Source organism: Arabidopsis lyrata (assembly GCF_000004255.2).
Source record: "Arabidopsis lyrata subsp. lyrata unplaced genomic scaffold ARALYscaffold_5, whole genome shotgun sequence".
In the NCBI taxonomy this organism is placed as follows: domain Eukaryota; kingdom Viridiplantae; phylum Streptophyta; class Magnoliopsida; order Brassicales; family Brassicaceae; genus Arabidopsis; species Arabidopsis lyrata.
The window spans coordinates 1523623-1543860 of record NW_003302551.1 but is presented as its reverse complement, the minus strand read 5'-3'; the positions used below and the strand labels follow the sequence as shown (position 1 = coordinate 1543860).

The window sequence follows — 20238 nt, the reverse complement described above, 5'->3', positions numbered from 1 at the left end:
ACCTTGCCTTGATGGCTTATGGAGGATGTAAATTTGCAAACTAAGAATTATTTAGGCTGATGTGGTTTATTTGGTTCGGAATTTAGTACTATGATAATAAATGTGTCATGTTATAGATGAAAAGACGGTGAAGGAGGAAAATGCAAAGCTGTATTCCATATTCGATTATAACATTTGAAGCTTAAAGAATAAAGAGACATTTCACAACTTCTGCTTTGTCTCCTTTATCTATCTGTCCGTTTCATTTTCTGAAGCTTGGTGTTGCATTTACTTCATGACAAAAGTATTATAGAGAGAGAGAGACAAGAGAATTTGCAAGTCCCCCCATTTGTCAGATTCTTTTCTTATTTTTGAAGCCATTTGTCAGAATCTTCCCGGAGACTTTCTTTGTTTTCTTTTAATGTTAAGCATTTATAGTTTTTGGCCAATCTCATTCTTAGCTAGTGGTAATTACACTAGTTTTGTAAGTGATCGTTTGTTGAGGTTTAAGTAATCAGAATTGGCTATCATTATATTGCTAACTTTTACTATTTCGGGGTTCGAATTGGGTTTCCGATTTAGTTACCTACGAACTTGAGATAGAAACTGAATATAATTTGGTTCAGTTTCATTAATTTCGGTGCAAAATTGGTATATATATAGCAAAGCACTTATTTCATTTAAAATATTTTTAAAGAAATTATGCTTTGAATGGATGGAAGATTTTTGTAGAGATTTCAGATGATAGTAAACAAAGCGAAAAAGTTTTTCATCTTAAAAAAAAAGAAGTGGTAACTAAATTTTAAAAGTTTGGTTGGGGTTAACTAAACGAGTCTTTGAGCTAATAAATACATAAAATGAAATATTATTAGTTGTATATAAAATTTAGTTGACAAGAAACAAAACAACTTGTCAGAAAATTAAATAGCTTTCGAGTCGCAGTTTTGGAGCTCTCTCTCTGTTTAAAATGTTTCAGAAAACAGGTAAGCTTCATCATAGACACGTCGCTGTCTCGAGTCCCGTGTACAACAGAAACGCGTCTACGTTTTGTCTTTGTAACCCCATTCAACGGCGTCGAGATGTCCACGTCATTGCCACGTGTCGATTTCTCAACAGACGTGACAGAAAGAAACCGATCCTCCACCGTCCGGTCTCTGTTTCTCGTTTTAGACCGCACACAAGCGACAAATTAGTGAAGTACCAAAACTAAAGAAAATTGGTGAGTGTATCAATGTTGAAGAATGGGCCAGGCCCGTTTCGGTACTACCAAATATAGGCATCGGTTTATTACAAGCCCAAATTATTTAAAAGGGATTGATTATTGAGGATTTTGGTGCCTTTGTTGAGCATTCTGCATCATGTTATTAGGCTGTAGATTCGTCTGCATATTTCCATAGCCTCCTTGTTGTTGTTGCTGCTGCTGCTGTTGTTGCGGTTGCTGAGTTTGCATCATTCCGCTGCTGTTAAACACTGCAAAGACAGGACAAAAGAAATGGTTGGCCAATCGGTTTTAAATGTAAGCAAGCCATCTTTTAGAAGATTTGTTTACTTACTCTGGTCACCCAACATTTGAGAAGAATGGCTTCTTTGGGGATTGGTACCCGAAACTCCAAATTGCTGAGAACAAGAAAAATCCAAAGTGATCAGATTAAGACAAAGCTTGTCATTCGGATTTGGGAAACAATGGGACACAGGAGCATTTGAGCTAACCTGCATCCTAGGAACAAGTGTCTGAGATTGCATAGATGACATGTTTGGTATCTAGAATTCAAAGAAAAAGTCAACACCAAATCCAGTAACCAGAAAGTTTAATTAGTAATTGTTTCGAATAAGCAATTCGGAAGGGCTAAAGAGAGGTGACTGACCATCTGGCTACTTGGGGAGCCTTGTGCAGAAGTAAACAATGCACTATTGGCTCCACCTGAAAACTGGTTTAAGTGACGGTTCATCGCTGGATTGAGCTGTCCTTGAGACATGCTATGCTGAATATGTCCACCTGAGAGCTGTCTAGCTTGGAATTGTTGGTGCGCGGCCATTGGCTGGGAATATGGCATCTGATGTTGCCCATGTAACTGAAAAATAAGATAGAACTCAACTTGAAAAACTAAACAAGACAAAAACTTGTTTCATTTGATTCTACCATTGGAAACTAGGAACTGTCACAGCCACTTTATATAAAAGCTTGTGCCAAGAATATCTAGGATCATTTTTCAAGAGTATATCATTCACTTGACATATGTTAACTTGCATACATACTTTAGTCATCTAACTATACTGCTTAATGATTCAAATAATTGACATAGGTTTGGTATGATCCTTTTCGCTTCACAGCATCTATTCCCTAACTATGTCGTAGTTCCATCTCTCTTACCGTCTGAAACTTCTGCTGAGCTTGCCCATGCATATCATGAAGTGCTGGTATCTGACTCTACACAAAGAATACGCATGTTTCCCGATAAAGCAGTATAGCAGGAAAAACTGTCAATTGCTACGTCTGCAAATGTTAAACCCTACCTGACCCAATCCCTGCATAGAAGATTGCCTGAGCTGTTGTTGTTGTTGTGCAAGTAGTTGCTGCTGATGTTGAGGCAACTGCATTAATTTTGACCTTTGCTGCTGCTGTTGAAGCTGTTGCTGGATTTGTTGCTGAGGCGAAGGCGCATTAACCATACCCGTAGCGCGAGGAGAATTGGAATATGGTAAGGGAGATGTTGTGTTATCAAAATTAGGACCAGATGGAGATGCAGCTGATCTTCCCATAAACTGAGTTCCAGAAACCTAAAAACACACAAAGACATGAACCTCCAAAGTCAATAATTCTAACAGAAGTGATAATCATTAAAACTAGAGAGAATGATGTAGTTGCGTAACTTAACCTGCATCATTCCTTGATTGTTGATGTTGTTCAATTGGCCAGGTAATGCAATCTTACCTAATGAAAGAGAATTTTGGACCCATCAACAGCGTAAGAATGCCATTGGTAATAGTAAGAAAATAAACAAGAATCAAGCATTGTGTTTATTTCTACCAGACAGATCAATGAAATCGCTACCTGCATCGTTGATAATTAGCACATCTGCCAGATGTGGTGGAAGTGCAGTGGTTATCTGTCTCTGGTCTGGAGGCAGTTTTGTTCCTTAAAACACAATTATAAAAATAATGAGATGGAATTTGCTGATTTGATAAGCGTTAAAGGGAAACTGAAACCTCTTACCAGCGCCATCATTTACAGCTGCTCGAAGCATGCTCTCCTGCTCCTGAATCTTTGCAGCTTGACCTTTATCCATAGTTGGAAGCATAGACGGGCCTTGACGAGTGCCAAATCCGTAAGCCTTACGAGTATCCGCTAATACTTTCTCTGCATTTTCACAAGCTGCTGCAATCATATCCATCCTCGCCTGTAAAAAAAAAACCACAACAGTACTCTCTCAAAATCAGTATAAGCCTAAAAACGGATGATAAATCACAACAAAAATGCACACAACACACCTTTAGCCTTTCAATTTGCATTGGTATTGGTAAACTCTGAACACCTTGAAGCAACTGCTCTCTCTTGGCATTGTCATCAGTTTCCATCTCCGGAAGTAATTTGGAAGACAACATAACCGGTAAAACTGCAGATTCACTGATAAATGCTAAGCGAAACCAGTTCATCACACCCACAATTCAATAACTAAAAACCACAACAAAAAAAGACCATACTTCCAGCATTCATAGCATTGACGTTCTTCGGAAGCACGACAAACGCATTGGAAACTTTCTTTACTTCTTCCACAATGTTAAAAAGCTCGAGATTTACCATCGAATATTGCCCTAGAATATCCTGCCTGTAAAAAAAAAAATCAATCCTGTTACAAAAATTCATAAACAAGAAACAAACCCTAAAAGATCAATATCTGGATTCGATGATGAACCATTTAGGAGTAGTGTTGGTTCGACCATAAGCGTCGAAATCTTCAAGGATTCGAGAAACGGCTTTGACCAAGCTAACGGCTCGTGTCTTCAATGACTCTAGATTCAGTTCCTTCTCCAACTTCGGATTCAGCTTCTCAGCCACCGGAGGAGGTGGTTGCTGCGGCTGTGTCTCCATTGATACAGAGAGCTCCTAAACAAACCCTAATTCCAAAATTAACGTAATTAGGGTTAATAACATCACAGCGATTGAACCATTAAATTAGGTTTTCGATTCCTTTAAACATCAATTTATAAAAACAACTAATTTTCGATTTTCGAATCTGAAATCAATTAAGCTATAGATCAAGTTTCTACAATCTCTTTGATTTGAAATTGATACGAAGTGTTGTCGATTAGAAAACACACAAAAGAGAAACTTACGAATTAGAAAACGAAACCACACGAGGTATGCGAAAGCAAGATTGGTCTTAAGCTCAAAATTTTGAACAAGGCTTGATTTGGAGGAGTTAGTTATTGGAGAAGACGAGAGAGAGTGTGAGAGAAATAGAACCGGGAAATACAAGTAGAACAAACCAAATCCATAATATATATGTTTCTCTTTTGAAAACTTACGAGGTAACAAATAAACAGAGCGGATTAATCCGTTTGCGGACTGAACCGTTCTGTTTTTAAAACGGACAATAATCCACTACGTACCAATCTTTTTTCTTTCAAATTAACAATTTGTTAATCCGTGGTAAATTTCTATTCACATATGAACCAAAATGTATGAATGGTAAATAAAAAACGGCCGTGCACCCAAATTAGTCTGCCCCGCTTTCATGTATTCAAGGAATGGTGCTTACAATGTAAAAAATCAGGTTATGTCAAGCTTTATATATTACTTATCAAAGTCACTATAACGTTTTAAGAAGATATTAACAAATGTGAAAGATACTGTTGACTTTGTTGATAGTTCTTGGTGATTCAAAATCGTTTTACGGCCTCCTCCAATGCATATTACCAACAAGAGAAGAATTTTCCTAGAAGAATCATCTAATGTAAGTCTCCTTACCTCATAAACATGAGCTTCCTTAGCTTATTCTACATCACTTGTAAACTTTTGTATAATCACTTAATAAACATTGTACTTTGACGACAAAAGAAAGACAAAAATTTAATAAACATTGTTTTGTTTGTTTTACATTGAATGAATGAATGAAAAAGAATAGATACAGCTAGAGTTTGTAGGAAGGGAAGGAGAGAGAGATTCTCATCTTTTAGCTGTCATGGCGTTACTTTGACAGCCTCCAAAGACACTAACCTTTTATCGCCGGAGAAAAAATGGAAAACCTCAAAAATCTCATCCGATTGAGAAATTATGTATAGAAAAGAATTAAGTAAACACAAAACATCTATTGAAGATATAGAAAAAAATGGAACATGTATTGTGTGTGGTTTGGTTGCAATCTACCAGAATTACCACTGGTTTTTGTTCTTCTTCTTGGAACCAATTCAGAAATCTGCAAAGTTTTTGTTTTCTTGCTGTTTCTGAAAAAAAATATTGGTGAGTTTCTTCAGTGAGATGTTTTATCATCATTCATCAAATCTCTCTCAGTTCGGTTGCTGCATCTGTAAGAAAGAAGAATAAATGTCAAATCACTTCAAAGAAACAAAAACCCATTTTGAATCTCTGAGAAAGTTTAGATTTTGATGCATCTGTAAGACGGAAAAACTGATGTCAAATCACTAGATGAAAAAGTCTTGATTTTGAAGATGTTTACCTGGGAAAACAAGTATTCGTCGAACATTGAGATTGAGCAAGGCAAGGAGTTGCTGCTAGAACCACCAAACCTGGTTTGGTTGGTGTTGTTGTTGTAAGCAGAAAGTCCAGGTGGTGGTCCTTCAAAGAATCCATTCATATGGTACTCTCTCTGAGCCATTGGAATATACACCTGAGGAGGCGGAATAGGAGGAGGCAACGTTTGGTGATGATTCAGATCATTCTGCAGATTGGGATTGTATGCTGTGATATTATTATTAATGAACTGCTGTTGCGAGCTTGTTTGCGGTTTCAGCTGTCCGGTGTTTAGTTCATCAAGAAAGCTTGTTTCTTGACCCGAAATTGTAATTTCAGGAGATTTCCCTGTTCCATAGTAGCCTGGATAGCTCCCAAATGAAGAACTCGCTGAGCACTCGACTTCCCTTTTAAGTATAGACAGATTTGTTTTAAGATATGATTCAAAATTAAAAGCAAAAAAGTTCTCTCGGTGAGAGTTTTCACTGACCTCTGCGGGATTGAATTGTGTTCCTCGGTGACAATGTTGGTGGTGTTGCTATTAAGAATCCATGACATAGATTGAAGCTGTTGTTCTAAAGGAATCTGAATCCCATCTTGCATCTGAAAGTTGCACAGCCTGTTTACGATTTATTTTGTTTCAAATGAGAACTAAAGAAGAATCATTCGAGTAAATTACCGAGCATGTTGACCAATCTTTAACAAAGTTTGCGTTTTCTATTTGCATTGCGTGTTGCTGCTGCCCAAAATGTTCCTACCAACAAAAAAGTTTTGAGAGCTTTTTTTTTTTTGTTTCTCAGATGAAGTGAAATGGAAAAGCTATAAACAAAATATACCTTATGTGCACGCAATTGGTCAAGGGATTGCCTAATCGAAATTTCGAGCTGTCCCAAGTGTTCAACGTTGTTAATCTTATCGGGTTCCGTCCAATAACTGCAGAACATGATACAAACAAGTATGAAACAGAGCACAGACATTAAGAGAACAAAGAATCACCATCCTCAACAAGATCTTTACCTTAATCTTCCATGTATCTCAGAAATCCGAGCTTGCAGAATCCTTGCTTGATTACTCAAGTCCTGAAAAAATGCGGTTTTGTAAAAAAATAGGCTTTGACAAATGTCGTAGACGTGAGAAATGGAAAGAGAGTCTTAAAGTGAATACCTCTATTGTTGAATTACTGAAACCAAAGAACCAAAAGCAAACAAGAGAGAAGACAAGAAGTTAATATTCATATAGAGATTATAAAGTTTCTTGCAAAAGATTTTGTTAAAACTGTTTCCCTACTTCCTACATACCTTGAGGCTATAAATTCGCGTATATTTACATCGTGATCCAACTTTTGGAAAGTTTTCTTCAAGTTCTGAGCTTTCGAAAGAGAAACAATTGAATCAGGGATTCTCAAGGATGGACATTAAACAAGACTTCATTTGATTGTGTGAAAAAAACTTACTTCAAGACTCTCGAACTTCCTGTTTTCAAAAAACAATGCAACCAATGAGTAAAAAACAAGACCAAACAATGCAGGAACAAACAAAAACATATCAATAAGAATCCGAAAAACACCAAACCTTTTCGTTCTTTCCTGCGGTGATACTTGAGAAAACTTAGCAATCACCTCTTCCATGCTACTAAAGAAAAATCACAAGCAATCAACAATCATAAACATTCAGAAAACACAATCCAAGGTTGACAACAAAAGAAGCAACACGCATTAGATTACCTTCGTGTACCGCAACATATTGCAGCCTTGCCAGTAGGAGAAAACATAAGAAGAACAATATCAATGTCACAAAGAATTGATAGCTCATTAGCCTTTTTCAAGATCCCATTTTTCCTTTTAGCAAATGTAGATTGGCGTCCAGTTGTGTTCTCTAACTTCTTTATCTTCAATTTTACCCTTCCCATCCTGTTATTAATTTCCCAACTAATATCAAACCAAAATCAAAAATCCTTTTTTTTTTTTTTTGCTTTCTCTTCAATCCAACACAAAAATCAAAACTTTAACATAAACGTTTCCAGAATCTGCAATCTATGATACCCCCAGATCATGATTTCAATTCCATCACTTTGGGTTTCAATAAAAATTCAATCTTTTTTCTGACGAAAACAGAGAGATTGTGAAAACCCTTAATCGTTTAATCTATTGTTGGGTAAAGAAGAAGAAGATGAAAAAGGAAAGAGGAAGAAGAAAAGGAAACTTACCTAAAGAGGCAAATTCAAACGCCAAGCTGATACTAACCATGAGCGAGATCTTAAAAAGGACCTCTTGAGAAAGAAAGAAAGAAAGAAAGAAACGTCGAAACGAAGAATCAAAAACCAGAGGTAGAGATGGAGACAGAGAAGATGATTGCGGTTAACACGAGACTCTGCGCAAAAACCGGTCTTATGATAAAGCCGCTTGAGAATAGGGATCCCCATTGGAAGAAGAAGAAGAAGCAGAAACCATTATCCTTCAAAACTACGTCGTTTTCATCGTCATCTGACCGTTACACCAAAATTACCATTTTACCCTTCTTTCATTGTTTTATCCATCCACACTTAAAAAGATTGAAACTTTATTTTTCTCTCCGACGATGATGATTGCAAGGTGCTCTCTTTTTCCGCCGCCGTGTTTCTCCGCCGTGAGAGTTAGATGTTTCGCCGGAGAAACTTCAGATACTGGGATTCTATTTCGAGAGAAGCTTATTTACCTTCAAGACCTTAACGTTGATCCTCACAAAGCTCTCCGAGTAAACCCATCTCTCCGTTCAGCTCCAATCTCCTCCGTTGTCTCCGTCGAGACTCTTCTCTCTTCCACCGGACTCTCAAGACCCGCCGTTGGTCGTATCCTCGATATGTTTCCAGATTTGTTAACTTCAGATCCTGAATCTGAAATCTTACCAGTTCTTCGCTTCTTATCCGATGAGATTTCAATTTCAGAGCAAGATATTCCCAAATCGATCTCTCGTTGTCCTCGATTGCTAATTTCATCTGTAGATTATCAGCTTCGTCCTGCATTAACGTTTCTCAAAACCCTAGGATTCGTGGGTCGCGACACGATTACGTCACGGAACACGGTTCTGCTCGTATCAAATGTGGAACGAACCCTAATCCCCAAAATTGAGTACCTTGAAGAAGGGTTAGGGTTTAATAGAGAAGAAGTAGCGAAGATGGTGGTGAGATCTCCGGCGTTGTTGACTTATAGTGTGGATAACAATTTAGTTCCTAAAGTTGAGTTTTTTATGGAGGAGATGCGTGGTGATGTGAAGGAGCTGAAACGTTTCCCTCAGTATTTTTCGTTTAGCTTGGAGAGGAAGATAAAGCCAAGGCATAGGTTGCTTAAGGAACATGGGATTTTGATGCCTTTGTCTGAGATGTTGAAGGTTAGTGATGGTCAGTTTAACAATTGGCTTTTAGAACTCCGTCTTAGGTCTGCTGAAAGAAGATGATGATAAACAACAACGATGTAAGCTTTTTTGATGTTCTTTGTTCTTTTTTACTTGAGGTTTGAGAGATGACAATTGCAAAAGTTTTGTACTTTGGGACATGCTAAGACATGAGCTTGTATATAGTTTTTGTTTCAAGATTAGGTTTTGTTAGATCATATAAGGTGTTAGTTGATGAAGAAAGAAAGTTGCTTTGAAGATTACATCAGGTTGATGCAAAATTGATGATTTGCACCGACTACTCACAATTGAATCAGAAATGTTTTGCGTTTATCCATTCAAATTAGGTCCATTGATTTGAATATTTTCTCATTGGTTCTGTTAGCTTCTAATCTTTTCTCATTGGTTCTGTTATCTTCTTTCTTTATACTTTGTAATTCACAAGTCTTGAGAGTATTCATTGATTCGAATAGGTTGTGTGTTTCTTGCTTCATAATTTTACAGATAGTGTGTGGTGTTCCGCGATTGTATCTTCAGCTTGTCAACACGTGATCCCAGCGAATCCTCTCTACCACGTCCTTCTCATTTCTTGCTTGAGCTCTAGTTTCCATGTTCGATTTCCGAGAATCGTCTTTGCTCTTATACCTTTTATGCGGATAAAATCCAATACAAGTTTCAGAGAGATCCAAATGTTCATAAAACAAAGAATCCTCAAAATCACCATGTAAGAATCTCAGTAAGAGAAGGATTCTTCACAGAAGATGAATCGAAATATACAACAACACAGAGATTGTGAGAGAGATCAAACAAACTTCATAATTTTTTTATGAATGAATAAGAATCTAATTTCCGCTTAATGCCATATTTTCTGTTTTAACTCCAAAGCAATTGTGATCGTTGCTTTGTCATTCAACCTATGGATTCGGGCCTCAAAATTTGAGATTTTTTTTTTTTAACACGGCTAAACAGAGTCTATACTCATTATTGTTTTCAACAGTAATTGATTTAGACAAGAAGCAAATCAAACACAAAAGCATTGTCATTAATGATAAAATCCGGGATCCATCACAATAAAATTGATTATCAGGCCTAGATCTCGACTGATAAACACGTATCATCTTCACCATGTTCTAGGCCTCCACTGTCTTGGAACACAAAAGAAAAGTCGTCTGCACAACATAGCATGACTCATGTTGGGAATTTGGGACAGTTCCAAAAGAGTGGGAATGTAAATCTCAGTTCCTCGGATATCTCCAAAGCTATTGTATGAACGGACCGTCACGGAAACCGGAGAAGTCTCTAGGAAAGAGATGAGGTGTGCTTCAAACTCCACATCACCATAATCACGCCGCCAATAAATACGCCATTCAATAAGGTAATGTCTTTTGATGGAGTCATCATCTATGAAACAAGTTATGGTGATATTGTATGTCAAAGGTCTATTTCCCTCTAGAACAGTCCTACGTTCCACTATAACTCTTAACGCATCAGCCGTATGTCTTAAAGCCCCGTTGTGGCCTAACAACAACTTGTCAATACAATGTACAACTTCCTGGATGGACAACTTCCTGGATGTACGCCTCATATTGGCGTACGTATGAGATTGTCTGATTTCAATCAAAATTTGAGAGTTTTTTATAGCTAAAAAATTGTTAATTTTCTTTTAAAAATGGTTATATTATAAAAACTATAAATACTTCGTATAGGGTCTTTAAAAAATATTTGTGGACTTTTGAATACAAACTATAATTACTATCTTTATTAGAAAATTCTGATTTAATAAAAACTAAAATATATAACATCATAAATTCTCTTTTGCTTAATTTTTTCAAAAGCATTTTCATTAAACCTGATGTTTTGGCTTTGATTTGTATTAAGAAAATTGTCAAAGCATAAACTTTGTATATTTCATATTATACTATTATATATGTACATATTTTATCTTTTTTTACTTGTTACAGTTTGACTACATGAGTTAGATGAATGATTTCGCAAACAAAAATACAATAACCCTTCAACAAATGTTTTTGTGAAACCTTCATTAAGTGAAAAATTTGTACAAAGTAAATCATACATACAATTGGTAGCATACATCGGGAACAAAAGAGAGTACGCTACGACTAAGAAGCCATCAGAAAATTCATAATCATCTTTCAAGCGAAATATCGCAAGAACCACCAATATGTGTACATACGCCGATACACATATCCATGGTATGTATTCGTTTCGCAATGATTTTATTGGTTCGTCGTATGTGAAGAAGAACGCCAATCACGCCACATAATTGACCGATAGAATGAAGCAGCATAGATTGGGGAATTTGACCGGCACCGGAGGAATTGGGTCTGCGCTTCTTCTGTACCGGATGTACCAAATAATTTTGACGAGGTAAAGTAAACCAATGACGTAGATGACGTAGATAGTATCATCACCTTCGCTGGTAATTTTGCTTGAAGAAAACAAGTATATTCCGGAGACCACGGTGACAATAGCCAGGAATTGAAGTGAACCTCCTCATAGCTGGTTCACGAATCTTCCATAGCCATTACACCATTCATCAAGAGTACCGCAGAATCTTGATATTAGAGACATCAATGAAGAACAAAGAAAAAAAGATTTAGAGTTTGTTATCGTAACAGTCCAAGAGTTCCTATTTATATGAATTGATTGATAATATTTTTCCTATTTCTTTTAGGAATTTCTTAGATTGATAATCCTTTTCGTATTTCTCTTAGGAAATTCTTAGGGAACGTGTTTTATCCCGCAAATATATTTCTCCCGCACGTCCCGTAGTTGAACCGTACCGCACTATAATACCGCACTTCTCCCACACCATAAAACGCGGTTACCATTTTACCCTTCCATTGTTTTTTATCCACTCAAGCTCTCAAAAGTAAAAAAAAAAATTGACACTTTCTTTTTCTCCCCGACGATGGATGTTGATAATTGTCGCTTCTCTTCCTCTAGCAACACCAAAAATGTCATTGTGCCCACCTTTATTGTAGATTATTATTTATTTGAATTATGGTGTTATATTCTTTATATTTTTATCTAAAATGGTTATTGGGCTAATTGATCCTAAACAAATTCAATAAGTCATACCAATCCTTCTTGGAGAAGTGATGCAAATATTCTAATTTTGTTTTTAAGATTCATTAACTTTGTATAATCAGTCTGTTTTAATAGATTGGATGCAGATTTTGTGTAATATTTTTTTGGTAAATTTCTCAATATTTATCTAGTTTATATATAAAAAGAGACAGTTTGTTGTGACCGTGAAACTATTAAAAGCATATACTATATATAAAAAAATACAATATTCTTGAAATTGAACTATATCATTATCCAATAGCAACCCATAAAATTTTATTACATACTCTCTCTTTGACCAAACCAATCTCCATGAACAAAAGATCGGTTTCCGTTCAAGAGACTGTGAAATTAGAAATTAAAAAGAAGGGAATTCGATCTCGGCTCCACATTTTCCATGAGGGAAAACCGGACATTGAATTAAACCGGAACCAGACCGGTCAACACAAAGATAGACTTGGTACAATTGGCTGTTACCAGAACCATCTCTGTTACACTCAACCCAAGGAGTGAAACCAATTGACTCTTTTATCGAATCTCTTATGCTCTCCAAAGAGTATGATTTTCCATCCGGATTAATCCCTACACATATAAACCAATAATAATTAGACCAATGAGATACAAACCGGGAAAATAAAAAGATAACTGAAACTAAAACGTACCGGCTTTGGTTAGAGCTCCAAGGAGATTGGTTTTCTGTTTAAGCTTAAGAGCGGTTTGGAAATACTCATGTTGATCGATAACCGATTCGGAGCAAGTACCATGCTTCTCCCATTCATGTTCCCAAAACGCTTCACCTGAACCGCTCGGGCAAGCCAATGTTGGCCAGCTCTTCTTCATTGATGTTAAAAGATCTGATATCTGTACCAAACCAAATCAAACCAACCGGTTATGTCTCAAAATTTTCCATTTTTTGGAATCTTTAAACCATTCATAACAAAACTTTGAGCCAAATTGATCTATAATCTAAACACCAATGTTGATCTTATACCATACTTTTGACCTGAAAACAGAAATGTTTGATCTTATTACCGTTGATCTATCGAATGGTTTAGTCTCGTCACAGTTAGATGGATAAGTGCCATCTTTGTAATTAGGCCAAAGACCATGAATTCCAAAATCAGCAGCTGGTTTGCCTGTAGTTGGATAACAACACTTCTTCTGTGTGTCACAATATGATCCTGGCCACTTTTAAAATAAAACACAAAACAATATCAGAAAAAAAAGTTAAGAAAATCATTATAAACATTCTTAGATGATGATGATTAGTAATGGTTTAGTTACTTGTTGGACGAAGTAGAAGAAATCGAAATCTTCAGAGGAAGAAGAAGCAGAGAAGACAGAAGGCAAGATTACGAGAAGACTGATCACACACAATGATGCTAGAAGAATCTTCATCTTTTCAAAATGAAACAACTTTTATTTTTTTTTGTAAGAGATGATTGTGATTTTGAAGTTATAAGATTGAGATGGTTAATGGGTGAATGTATATAAAGGAAAAAATCAGAGGAGTGTGAACAGAGAGATTTTAGTTTCTTAGTTTGTGTAATAATGAAATGGACAGATACTGAGATACATCAAGAGAATCTGGGAGATTTATGGTATATACCTTTTTTATGTGAAGTGTATGTATATTTACGAGATTTGTTTTTAATTTTGTTCTTCTTGGAATCTGGATCAAGTTATGAGATTACGTGTGGACATAGTTGTGTTTTTTTATTTTGAAGTCGTAACGTTCACACTTATTTGGTTAGAAGGTTCGTTTTGTATGCTCGTAACGGCCCAATAATTTTTATATTTACGTGTTTTTAAGAAGCCCAATTATTATAACTTATCTAATCTAATAATTGATACTAATTTTATTAAGATTTTATCTAACAAATAAAGGAATTGCATTAAGCAATAGATAAGATGATAATTAAGCTAATGGAAATAGATAGATAATTTTGTCTCATCAAATAAATGAGTGTTGACATACCAAAATTGAGCTAAGTTTTTTTCATTTGCTGATAACAACTTAACAATACTATTTACTTAACTAACATTATAACTAAGAATTTAGCAAAATTTCACAAAATAAAATAACTCAGTTTGAACTCAAATACGGAATATTATTGGTCCCGGGTCGTTGCCGACAATTTTTATTTGCTCCCATAGAAGAAGTGTTTTAATAGTAGACGATAAGTGAACTGTATTTTTCCTAGTTGTTATTAATGATGTGATGTGTTTTAAACTTTATCACAATGTTGATCATACTTACTAGTCAACGAATTGTTTAATCTTTATTGCTTCTTGAAAATAACAAAGAACCAATAATTTGGACTTTTTAATTCCAATGTAATTTCAATTTTTCTTGTTTACTTCAGTTCAAATTAGCTTTTGAATCAATGCATAAAACTATAAGAAATTACAATTATATGTTTTTTTAGCTACGGAAAATTATGTTGTTGGTCTGGAGTGACGTCACCAAAAATCCCTACAAGAACATTTACCATCTTCAAAATGATGAAACCTTTGAACATCTCTAAGAACAACTTTCCTACCAAATATTAGAGAGATCAACTTAGCTGCACTGTGGCAATCTCTACACACCCTGAGATTCTTCACAACCCGAATCGTTGTTCCCGGAGGAGTATTCAATAACCCAAATGCTATCGCAAGCTTTTCGCTATGATACCTAAGCGTAATCTCCTTCTCTTGGTCACCCATATCAGCGTGAACCACCATTGATGTATCAGGAACATAACCTGCAAGCTTTAGCTCTTTCACCATTTCATCTAATGCTCTGTGAAGCTTTGTGGTTGCAGACTTCACACCATCCCCTGAGAAAAACTCATGAACTACATTGTTTACCTCAATCGAGCTGCACCCGGGAACTTTAACCGCCTTTCGATCCTTCATTACCTTTCTTAAAGAATCTACAGCTTCCCATTTCTTGTTTCTCGCGTATAGATTTGATAAAATCACGTAGTCGCCACCGTGCGAATCATCTAGCTCTAAGATCCTTTCGCTAACCTTTTCAGCTAGCTCCAAATTGTTATGGCTACTACAAGCAGCTAAAAGAATCCTCCATAACATCGGTGTTGGACTTATCGGGAGCTTATCAATGAATTCATATGCATCTTCTAAATGTCCAGCTCTACCAAGAAGATCTACCATAGAACCGTAATGCTTAATACTCGGAACAATCCCAAATTCGTGAACCATCCATGAAAAATACTCGCGCCCCTCTTCCACTAGACCTGTGTGGCTGCAAGCGTTTAACAGACCGAGAAACGTGATCTCATCAGGCTGAACATTTTCAGATCTCATTCTCTCAAACATTAACATGGAATTCTCAGCTTGTCCGTGATTCGCATAAGCTACAATCATCGCTGACCAAGCTTGAGTATCCTTATACCTCATATTTTCAAATATAGACACTGCATCATCCAAGCTACCACATTTCGCAAACATATCGATCAAAGCTGTATTTACTTTCACATACTTACAGAAACCGTGTTTCTTAGCATACTCATGTATCCATTTCCCTAAATCTAACGATCCCAACAGAGCACAAGAAGACAGAACACTCAAAAGGGTAATCTCGTTCGGCTTCAAGTTCTTACCTTGCATTTCACGGAACAAAGATAAAGCCTCATTCGGTCTGTTTCTTCTCGCGTACCCCGTGATCATAGCATTATAACAAACAACGCACGGCTCAACAATCCTATCAAACACACAACGAGCAGCATCCACATCTTCACACTCAGTGTACATATTAATAAGCGTAGGGCAAACATATACATTATCATCAACCCCTAATTTCATCGACAGACAATGCAATTGTCTACCTTCTTCTAATGCCTTTGCCACTGCACAAGCTTTGAGAAGAGACGGGAAAGTATAGTTATCAGGTAAAAGATCATCTTCTAAGATCTCAACGAAGAGATTAAACACCTCAAGAGGATTCGTGGAGCGAGAATACCCACGAGCTATAGAATTAAAAATCACTATATCTGGTTCAGACATTGCGTCGAACAAGTGGCGTGCGTATGACATTGAAGACTCCGTTGGAGACTCAGTGCAGAAATTTATCAGCTTAGTGTTGAAGGAAACATCTTCTTGATGAGATTTGATCGCGTAAGCTTGAATTTGCATCAGCTCTCTTTCAGAATTGCATTTGGAAATTAGAAGAATCGGGTTTGGTGGATTCGGATTCACAGTGTCGATTTTTAAAGGTTTAGTAAAAGTTTCTGCGTGTGAGAATGATGATATTAGTGAAGCAGAAGATATCGCCATTAAAGCTCTGAATTTGAGCTTCTCGTTGTTTAACTGTCAAATCTTGAGGATAACGATAAGCCCCGACCCGACTTGACCTTACCCGACCCGAGTTGTAATTTAATAATTAGGTATAAAAATCGTAAAAGGCGCTACAACGACCAATTTATTTTCCAATTTAATTTTGCTTTTAATCTCTTTTATTTTTTATTTTTTTCTATCACCGAGAACGACATCGGAGACTTGAGAGCGGCGACGAGCTTCACCGGCGCTGGTTCACGTCGGCCCTCTCAATCTCCATTATTCTCGGTTGAATAAAAAAGCTTCAAAAAAAAGAAGAAAATTCGAAAATTCACGAAAATTAAATATTAACTTTTGATTTACTTTGATTTTTCCATATTTGAATTCTTCCAGATCTTATGATTCTTTGTTCTTCGTTCTCGTGGCGGTTTCTGAATTGTTGATGCGACGATCTCATGCCCGTTCTAGGGTGAAGAATAGTAGTAAAACCGATATGGATCCGATTAAGTTCCAGATCCGTTCTGGGAACCGAGCATCGTCTTCTTCATCGACCTACACGCTAACGAAATCGAATTCAAAACACGCGAAATCGAATCTCATGTTAACCGTTGCTTCTATATCTATAGTGTTTGGGTTTCTCTTTCTATTCTATTCAATTTTGTTCTCCGGTGGTAATCTGAGAGGATCGCTTCGTTATAGCGTCGTGATCGACGGTGGAAGTACAGGGACACGAATCCATGTGTTTGGGTACCGGATTGAGTCGGGTAAACCGGTTTTTGAATTCAGAGGAGCGAATTACGCTAGTTTGAAGTTGCATCCTGGTTTATCGGCGTTTGCTGATGATCCTGATGGAGCGAGTGTGTCATTGACGGAGCTGGTTGAGTTTGCGAAAGGGAGGATTCCGAAAGGAATGTGGATGGAGACTGAAGTTAGGTTAATGGCGACGGCGGGAATGAGATTGCTTGAATTACCTGTTCAGGAGAAGATTCTGGGAGTTGCTAGAAGAGTTCTTAAATCTTCTGGGTTCTTGTTTCGTGATGAATGGGCTTCTGTTATATCTGGTGAGTTTTCAAAATGTATTCTTTAGTTCAAGTGAGTCTTTTTATATAATGCCATTGTTGAATTTTTGAGTTAGATCGATGAACAATCTACAATTGCGTTTTGGTTAGAACCTTGGGAGATGTTTAGATACGAGAAGGATTTTGATTTGAGAGTTTGTTTCTCTTGTTTTACTAGCTAGCTGAATGTAATTTATATTCAATCCATCAGTAATTAGGAGCGCTGATCATTAGATACTACTTTCCAGGATCTGACGAAGGTGTATATGCTTGGGTTGTTGCAAACTTTGCTCTCGGTTCACTTGGCGCTGATCCTCTTAAAACAACCGGGATTGTTGAACTCGGCGGGGCTTCTGCTCAGGTTTATTTTTTTTTTCCTTTCAGATTTATGCTTGAGTTCAAAAGGTATCCTGCAACAGACGATGATAGTTTGTATGTTCTTTTAGGTGACATTTGTGTCTAGTGAGCCAATGCCTCCTGAGTTCTCACGTACAATATCATTTGGAAATGTTTCATACAATCTCTACAGTCACAGCTTCCTTCATTTTGGGCAGGTACATTCTATTTAGCAGTATATGTGTTTGGAATAGGTTTCACAACTTGACACAAGGAACAAGTTTATTCCTTTTTAAAATCGTTGAATGGAAACTTAATCCAACTGACCAAACAATTGTCTCCGTGACTATTGTTTCTGATCTTTTGTTTCCCTCCCTGAGTTCTTTAGAATGAAGGATTTTATCTTTTGGCAATGTACTCGAGGCTACTAACTTTTTTTTTCCATTTTAGAATGCTGCACATGATAAGTTATGGGGTTCACTTCTCTTAAGAGACCATAATCCAGGTAAGCTGTTGATGATTTTATATGTATAATTGATGGATTATCAAATTATTGATTGAAGTTTTCTAAAATTCAGATTACGTTTTCAAGTCAATAGCAAAAAGTTTCTTTTCATTCCCACTCATACAGTGTTTCATTTCTTGAAGCTATGGAATCTACACGGGAAAAAATATTTACAGACCCTTGTGCTCCAAGAGGGTATAACCTCGATGCAAACACACAGAAGCATTTGTCTGGACTTTTAGCTGAAGAAAGCAGAATCTCAGATTCTTTTCAAGCTGGGGGTAATTACTCACAGTGTCGATCTGCTGCACTAAATATCTTGCAAGAAGGAAACGGTAGAATATTAGGCGATATCTCTTGATTTCCATTCCTTGTGTCGGTTTTTTTGTTGTCTCTAATAGATACAGATTTCTACTTTTGAGTGCAGAGAAGTGCTCGTATCAGCATTGTTCTATTGGATCAACTTTCACGCCTAAGCTTCGAGGAAGATTTTTAGCTACAGAAAACTTCTTTTACACCTCTAAGGTACTCCTTTCTCTCACGCTCCTAATGTATATATAAGGAACCCAGTTAGTCCAACAACACAATGTCCCTTCTATTTCTAGAGTGTTATAAACATGGTATTTGTATCATATACCAGTTCTTTGGGTTGGGAGAAAAGGCGTGGCTGTCTAAAATGATTTCAGCCGGAGAGAGATTCTGTGGAGAAGATTGGTCGAAGTTGAGAGTAAAAGACCCATCACTCGATGAAGAGGATATTCTTCGGTACTGTTTCTCATCTGCATATATTGTGTCATTGCTTCACGATACATTTGGCATTCCTCTTGATGATGAAAGGTATGTTGGTAAAATTCAAGAACCCTAACCAAATACTTAGATTAATGGTTTAAAATTCTTGTAAACATGATTCAATCAATCAATCAAAAACCGTTTTTTGGGGCAGAATCGGATTTGCGAATCAAGCAGGAGATATACCGCTCGATTGGGCTTTAGGTGCATTCATTCTACAGACTGCAACAGAGACCTCTCAACATTCATCCTCTGATAACCTCCATTGGTTCCATGCTCTGTTCAGTCATGACTCGAAGCTGCTTCACTATATCATCGGGATACCGATCCTTATGACAGCTTTAGTATATTTGGTAACTAAGTGGAGAAAACCGCAGCTGAAAACGATTTACGACCTTGAGAAAGGTCGGTACATAGTCACTCGGATTAGATGATCTTGGTTTAAACCCGTTTTGCGCAAGATTCTTGCCTCTCAAAAAGCTTTTGATTGTGAAAGTTTCTAATGGAGTGGAGATAAAGTAAGCCAGCATCTGAGTGATATCAAGTTATCAACGGCTTAGCAATTTCCATTTTACTGGGAATGATGGGGGTAGATGAGTAAATTCGTATATTGTGTGGGGGTTTATGCGTAATTTCTATGTTTTAGAAGGGTCCGCAATGAAGTCCTGTTTAGATTATTAACACTTGTATGGTCAAAATATAATTTTTAACCTCGATAATATAGTTTTATTTTTATAAAAAATGATACGTCTACTTTTGGAATCATTCAAGTCTTCTTCAATAGTCTTCTTAGATGTTGATGTAGTAATTTAATCGTCTGTTTTTAAGTATCAAAATACTTTTCAATGTGTACTTGTCTCAACTAATCTTTATTCGTTTGACTAATAAAATCATTGTCTCGTAGTTGTAATTTAACTTATTATAAGAAAAATCTCATTATAAATCTGTAAGTTTTTTGGTTGATAAAGCCATAAAGGATTACTTGTCTTCCATAGTCGTCGTAACTCGTAAGCTATTTCCTGATTTCCATAGTCGTGCAACAAAGTGCATGGTATTATTATGTGACTAGAATTTTATCTTATAAGACAATTATCCTCCCACTTTGAATATCAAGTTATAATTAAGCTTAAATATATTCAA

General features: G+C 36.6%; 6 protein-coding genes across 12 annotated transcripts; 2 read left to right on the top strand and 4 right to left on the bottom strand.

Moving 5' to 3' along the window:
- Nucleotides 1-837: 837 nt before the first annotated feature.
- LOC9311254 (mediator of RNA polymerase II transcription subunit 8) lies at nt 838-4486 on the bottom strand. Its single transcript, XM_021024560.1, has 13 exons — nt 4315-4486; nt 3894-4095; nt 3682-3806; nt 3469-3593; nt 3194-3377; nt 3032-3115; nt 2856-2911; nt 2494-2757; nt 2351-2407; nt 1845-2051; nt 1690-1740; nt 1533-1596; nt 838-1449 (listed from the first exon to the last, which is right to left on the bottom strand). The coding sequence occupies exons 2-13, from the start codon at nt 4067-4069 to the stop codon at nt 1298-1300; spliced, it is 1545 nt and encodes a 514-aa protein (XP_020880219.1). The 5' UTR covers nt 4070-4095; nt 4315-4486; the 3' UTR covers nt 838-1297.
- Nucleotides 4487-5041: 555 nt separating this feature from the next.
- LOC9312924 (agamous-like MADS-box protein AGL30) lies at nt 5042-8155 on the bottom strand. 6 transcript variants are annotated; one of them, XM_002875139.2, is made up of 12 exons: nt 7877-8155; nt 7395-7580; nt 7243-7302; nt 7125-7143; nt 6970-7034; nt 6836-6851; nt 6689-6750; nt 6508-6604; nt 6351-6425; nt 6162-6274; nt 5658-6078; nt 5042-5505 (listed from the first exon to the last, which is right to left on the bottom strand). In XM_002875139.2, exons 2-12 carry the CDS (start codon nt 7577-7579, stop codon nt 5488-5490), a joined length of 1131 nt encoding a protein of 376 aa, XP_002875185.1. In that variant the 5' UTR covers nt 7580; nt 7877-8155; the 3' UTR covers nt 5042-5487. The 6 variants fall into 6 exon arrangements, with proteins under 6 accessions (XP_002875185.1, XP_020880222.1, XP_020880225.1 ...); XM_021024563.1 differs by having other exon boundaries at nt 7243-7299; nt 7877-8056; XM_021024566.1 differs by having other exon boundaries at nt 7395-7420; nt 7877-8053.
- An 18-nt stretch (nt 8156-8173) lies between these two features.
- On the top strand, nt 8174-9901 carry LOC9311253 (transcription termination factor MTEF1, chloroplastic). 2 transcript variants are annotated; one of them, XM_021024567.1, is made up of 2 exons: nt 8174-9036; nt 9544-9901. In XM_021024567.1, the coding sequence occupies exons 1-2, from the start codon at nt 8248-8250 to the stop codon at nt 9589-9591; spliced, it is 837 nt and encodes a 278-aa protein (XP_020880226.1). In that variant the 5' UTR covers nt 8174-8247; the 3' UTR covers nt 9592-9901. The 2 variants fall into 2 exon arrangements, with proteins under 2 accessions (XP_020880226.1, XP_002876855.1); XM_002876809.2 differs by having other exon boundaries at nt 8174-9119.
- Nucleotides 9902-12356: 2455 nt separating this feature from the next.
- Nucleotides 12357-13744, bottom strand: LOC9311251 (ribonuclease 1). Its single transcript, XM_002875137.2, has 4 exons — nt 13414-13744; nt 13162-13317; nt 12792-12990; nt 12357-12711 (listed from the first exon to the last, which is right to left on the bottom strand). Exons 1-4 carry the CDS (start codon nt 13525-13527, stop codon nt 12488-12490), a joined length of 693 nt encoding a protein of 230 aa, XP_002875183.1. The 5' UTR covers nt 13528-13744; the 3' UTR covers nt 12357-12487.
- Nucleotides 13745-14490: 746 nt separating this feature from the next.
- LOC9312923 (pentatricopeptide repeat-containing protein At2g02980, chloroplastic) lies at nt 14491-16466 on the bottom strand. The gene has a single exon (XM_021025289.1). The coding sequence runs from the start codon at nt 16408-16410 to the stop codon at nt 14593-14595; it is 1818 nt and encodes a 605-aa protein (XP_020880948.1). The 5' UTR covers nt 16411-16466; the 3' UTR covers nt 14491-14592.
- A 92-nt stretch (nt 16467-16558) lies between these two features.
- On the top strand, nt 16559-19863 carry LOC9312922 (probable apyrase 6). Its single transcript, XM_002876808.2, has 8 exons — nt 16559-17471; nt 17717-17829; nt 17915-18022; nt 18255-18309; nt 18453-18644; nt 18737-18834; nt 18950-19146; nt 19253-19863. The coding sequence occupies exons 1-8, from the start codon at nt 16853-16855 to the stop codon at nt 19530-19532; spliced, it is 1662 nt and encodes a 553-aa protein (XP_002876854.1). The 5' UTR covers nt 16559-16852; the 3' UTR covers nt 19533-19863.
- The last annotated feature ends 375 nt before the right edge of the window (nt 19864-20238 follow it).

Excerpts from the sequence above, each read along its gene's own strand:
- LOC9311254 (XM_021024560.1), bottom strand. The coding sequence starts at position 4,069 with ATGGAGACACAGCCGCAGCAACCACCTCCTCCGGTGGCTGAGAAGCTG. Across the intron at positions 2,912-3,031 it reads GCTAATTATCAACGATGCAG|GTAAGATTGCATTACCTGGC; the intron begins GTAGCGATTTCA and ends CTCTTTCATTAG. Across the intron at positions 2,408-2,493 it reads CTATGCAGGGATTGGGTCAG|AGTCAGATACCAGCACTTCA; the intron begins GTAGGGTTTAAC and ends TTCTTTGTGTAG.
- LOC9312924 (XM_021024562.1), bottom strand. The coding sequence starts at position 7,579 with ATGGGAAGGGTAAAATTGAAGATAAAGAAGTTAGAGAACACAACTGGA. Across the intron at positions 6,605-6,688 it reads GAGATACATGGAAGATTAAG|TTATTGGACGGAACCCGATA; the intron begins GTAAAGATCTTG and ends CATGTTCTGCAG. Across the intron at positions 6,079-6,161 it reads CACAATTCAATCCCGCAGAG|GGAAGTCGAGTGCTCAGCGA; the intron begins GTCAGTGAAAAC and ends TATACTTAAAAG.
- LOC9311253 (XM_002876809.2), top strand. The coding sequence starts at position 8,248 with ATGATGATTGCAAGGTGCTCTCTTTTTCCGCCGCCGTGTTTCTCCGCC.
- LOC9311251 (XM_002875137.2), bottom strand. The coding sequence starts at position 13,527 with ATGAAGATTCTTCTAGCATCATTGTGTGTGATCAGTCTTCTCGTAATC. Across the intron at positions 13,318-13,413 it reads TCTTCTACTTCGTCCAACAA|TGGCCAGGATCATATTGTGA; the intron begins GTAACTAAACCA and ends TTATTTTAAAAG. Across the intron at positions 12,991-13,161 it reads AACCATTCGATAGATCAACG|ATATCAGATCTTTTAACATC; the intron begins GTAATAAGATCA and ends GGTTTGGTACAG.
- LOC9312923 (XM_021025289.1), bottom strand. The coding sequence starts at position 16,410 with ATGGCGATATCTTCTGCTTCACTAATATCATCATTCTCACACGCAGAA.
- LOC9312922 (XM_002876808.2), top strand. The coding sequence starts at position 16,853 with ATGCGACGATCTCATGCCCGTTCTAGGGTGAAGAATAGTAGTAAAACC. Across the intron at positions 18,310-18,452 it reads CTTAAGAGACCATAATCCAG|CTATGGAATCTACACGGGAA; the intron begins GTAAGCTGTTGA and ends CATTTCTTGAAG. Across the intron at positions 18,645-18,736 it reads TATCTTGCAAGAAGGAAACG|AGAAGTGCTCGTATCAGCAT; the intron begins GTAGAATATTAG and ends TTTTGAGTGCAG.